This window comes from Gymnoscopelus microlampas (assembly GCF_963454915.1).
Source record: "Gymnoscopelus microlampas genome assembly, chromosome: 7".
Lineage (NCBI taxonomy): Eukaryota > Metazoa > Chordata > Actinopteri > Myctophiformes > Myctophidae > Gymnoscopelus > Gymnoscopelus microlampas.
The window spans coordinates 50,674,624-50,677,123 of record NC_139944.1 but is presented as its reverse complement, the minus strand read 5'-3'; the positions used below and the strand labels follow the sequence as shown (position 1 = coordinate 50,677,123).

The window sequence follows — 2,500 nt, the reverse complement described above, 5'->3', positions numbered from 1 at the left end:
TAAGTGTCGCAACTTTGCCCGAACCAACACACAACAGACGATCTAAAAAATCCCAGCTCGAGCTTCGAAGGTCACGAACCCGCTAGGTAGCTATAGCTAACGCGCAGTGTTGATTTTGACAGCACATTTTGATTTAGTTAATCAAAGTCTTTTGAATAAAATTCCACAACATTTATGTCATATTTCAGTCATCTGAAACGTTTTAGTTTCGGTCTAGTTATAGTTGACTAAATATACAGTTGATTTAGTCGACTAAAGATATTTTGGCGGTGCCTTGATGGCATCAAAATAGCTGAATTGTATTAAGCTGCATGCCGAAAATAGCCGATCTACAAGCTCACAACGCGTCGCGCTGCGACGCGTTGTGAGCTTTTAGATCTGCTATTTTCAGAGCGCAACACCCAAGCGCAACCAAACATAAAATGACTTGTCTTTTAGTTCTACTGGATCTCTTCTCCACTCGTCCCTCCCTAACATTTTTGTATAGTTTTTATTTGTTGATGAAATTGTCAATATATTTAGTCATAGTTTTAGTCATCATAGCTTAGTTTCTATTTTGTTTTTGTTTAGTTTTCGTCAGTGAAAAAAGGTGGTCGACGAACATTTTTCGTCATAGTTTTAGTCGACAAAATCAACACTGCTAACTGCTCAGTTTAGTATTTTTGGAGGAGCTAACGGCAACTTGTGATGATTTCTAGCAGTAGTAAAATGATTTGATTTCAAATTAAAGTAACTGTGTCCACCCACCACCAGGCTTAACTCAATCTGCTGCCGTGATCTGATCATGTCTGACTAACTGAGACCACACAAAGATGCTATGACCAGTGTTGCCAGATTTTGCGAGAGAAACCTGCTTTATGAAAATAAGCCCAAAAGAAGCGACCTATTATAGGCCAAGAGCACTTTAAACGTATATACATCGGCTATTTGAAAATGGCAGATCTACAAGCTCACAACGCGTCGCATCGCGCCGCGTTGTGAGCTTGTAGATCTGCTATTTTCAAACATTTTTGGACTTTTAGTACTTTAAGTACGTTTGATAGCAATACTTTTGTAGGGTTAACTCAAAGCAGATTTAAAATCTGCTCTGAGGAAGGCTGAGGCCAAAGCATATTTTGCATCGCTATACAATCTTTGTTCACTACCAGGAGTCTCCTCGTCTCTCCAGCTCTTAAATAAACACAAAATACATTCTCAGGTGGGTTGCCAATTTCAGCCAATCAGGAGAGAGCACCCATTTATCAGCTTTAAATTCTATAGCGTTCCCGTTTCCAATGTTGTCTGCTCACTTCTTTGTGTCTTCACTTCCAATTTCACTTGTTTAGTCTGTTATCTTGTGTGAGTTCTCTTTCCTGATTGGATAAAATTGGTATTCCGACCTGAAAATGTCTTTTCTGTTTACTGAAGAACTTCATGCAGAGACATGCAGGGTAACTCTTGTTGCTGAACAAACACACTCAGTGGGTATAGAGCACGAACGGCCCTTTCCAAGCCGATCACTGTCCTCGGAGCCACGTCTATAAACCACGCCCCGCTTCTGTGACGCACACGTGGAACTGCCTCTCGCAAAGTACCCAAAGTACTAGACTCCTAACCCACACCTCCGGGATTCGACTCCTGCTTATGACATTACTTTTTCCAATAAAGTGCCGATAAAGTATAGTTTTCGACCGCGACGGAGGGGCGCAGTCGCAACGTTCAGCACAGCAACTCGCGCGTTTTAGCGTGCTCGGTGGTGCTTCTCACGGCTCAAGTTCACTTGAGCCTACTCAGCCCCGTCCAAGTTATGTACCGATAGGCACAGGATCATAATTTATCACCCCCCCCCCCTGGCAATGCCAGTGCCAAGCATTATTTTCCAACACTGAGTACTGTCCTTCCGGCCCCGCAAACTACTACCACTACTGCGAACGGGTAGTAAAGCGATGCTCGCGTATGGTGTAGAGCTGAATATAGAGCTTTTTAACACTTATATATATACATATATCACTTGCCCCACCTTTAAACTACAGTACATAATGTATGATCCCATCCCTATGTGTGCTTCTCTCCGTCAGGCCCCAGAATGGCTCCATGATCCTCTACAACCGCAAGAAGGTGAAATACAGGAAAGATGGCTACTGCTGGAAGAAGCGTAAGGATGGGAAGACCACCCGAGAGGACCACATGAAGCTCAAGGTCCAGGGAGTGGAGGTCAGTGGTCCAAACAGACCAGGGGTGATGCAACTTTGATGATGGAGAGGGCCACTATATTTCCACACTCAGTCTAGAGGGACACATGCCTATACTGTCGGGCAGACACCTCTTATCTCCGTATTTATTTTTTTCTCGTAAATGAATGCCGTACTTCGCCATTCTATGTCACACAAAAGTAGCAAAAAAATCAAAAATAGCAAAAATAGCCGATCTACAAGCTCAAAACGCGTTGCAGTGCGATGGGTTTTGAGCTTTTGGAATCCTGATTTTTTTGTTGCTATTTTTTTATTGGAATCCTGAAAAG

General features: G+C 42.8%; 1 protein-coding gene across 1 annotated transcript in view; it reads left to right on the top strand.

The window, feature by feature from the left end:
• LOC311048623 (calmodulin-binding transcription activator 1-like) overlaps positions 1–2,500 on the top strand; it is a gene marked incomplete at both ends in the record, with an annotated part of 139,224 nt that overhangs the window by 79,600 nt on the left and 57,124 nt on the right. The window contains 1 exon segment of the mRNA XM_084061887.1: positions 2,058–2,193. Within this exon segment, the coding sequence (XP_083918013.1) occupies positions 2,058–2,193 (136 nt within the window).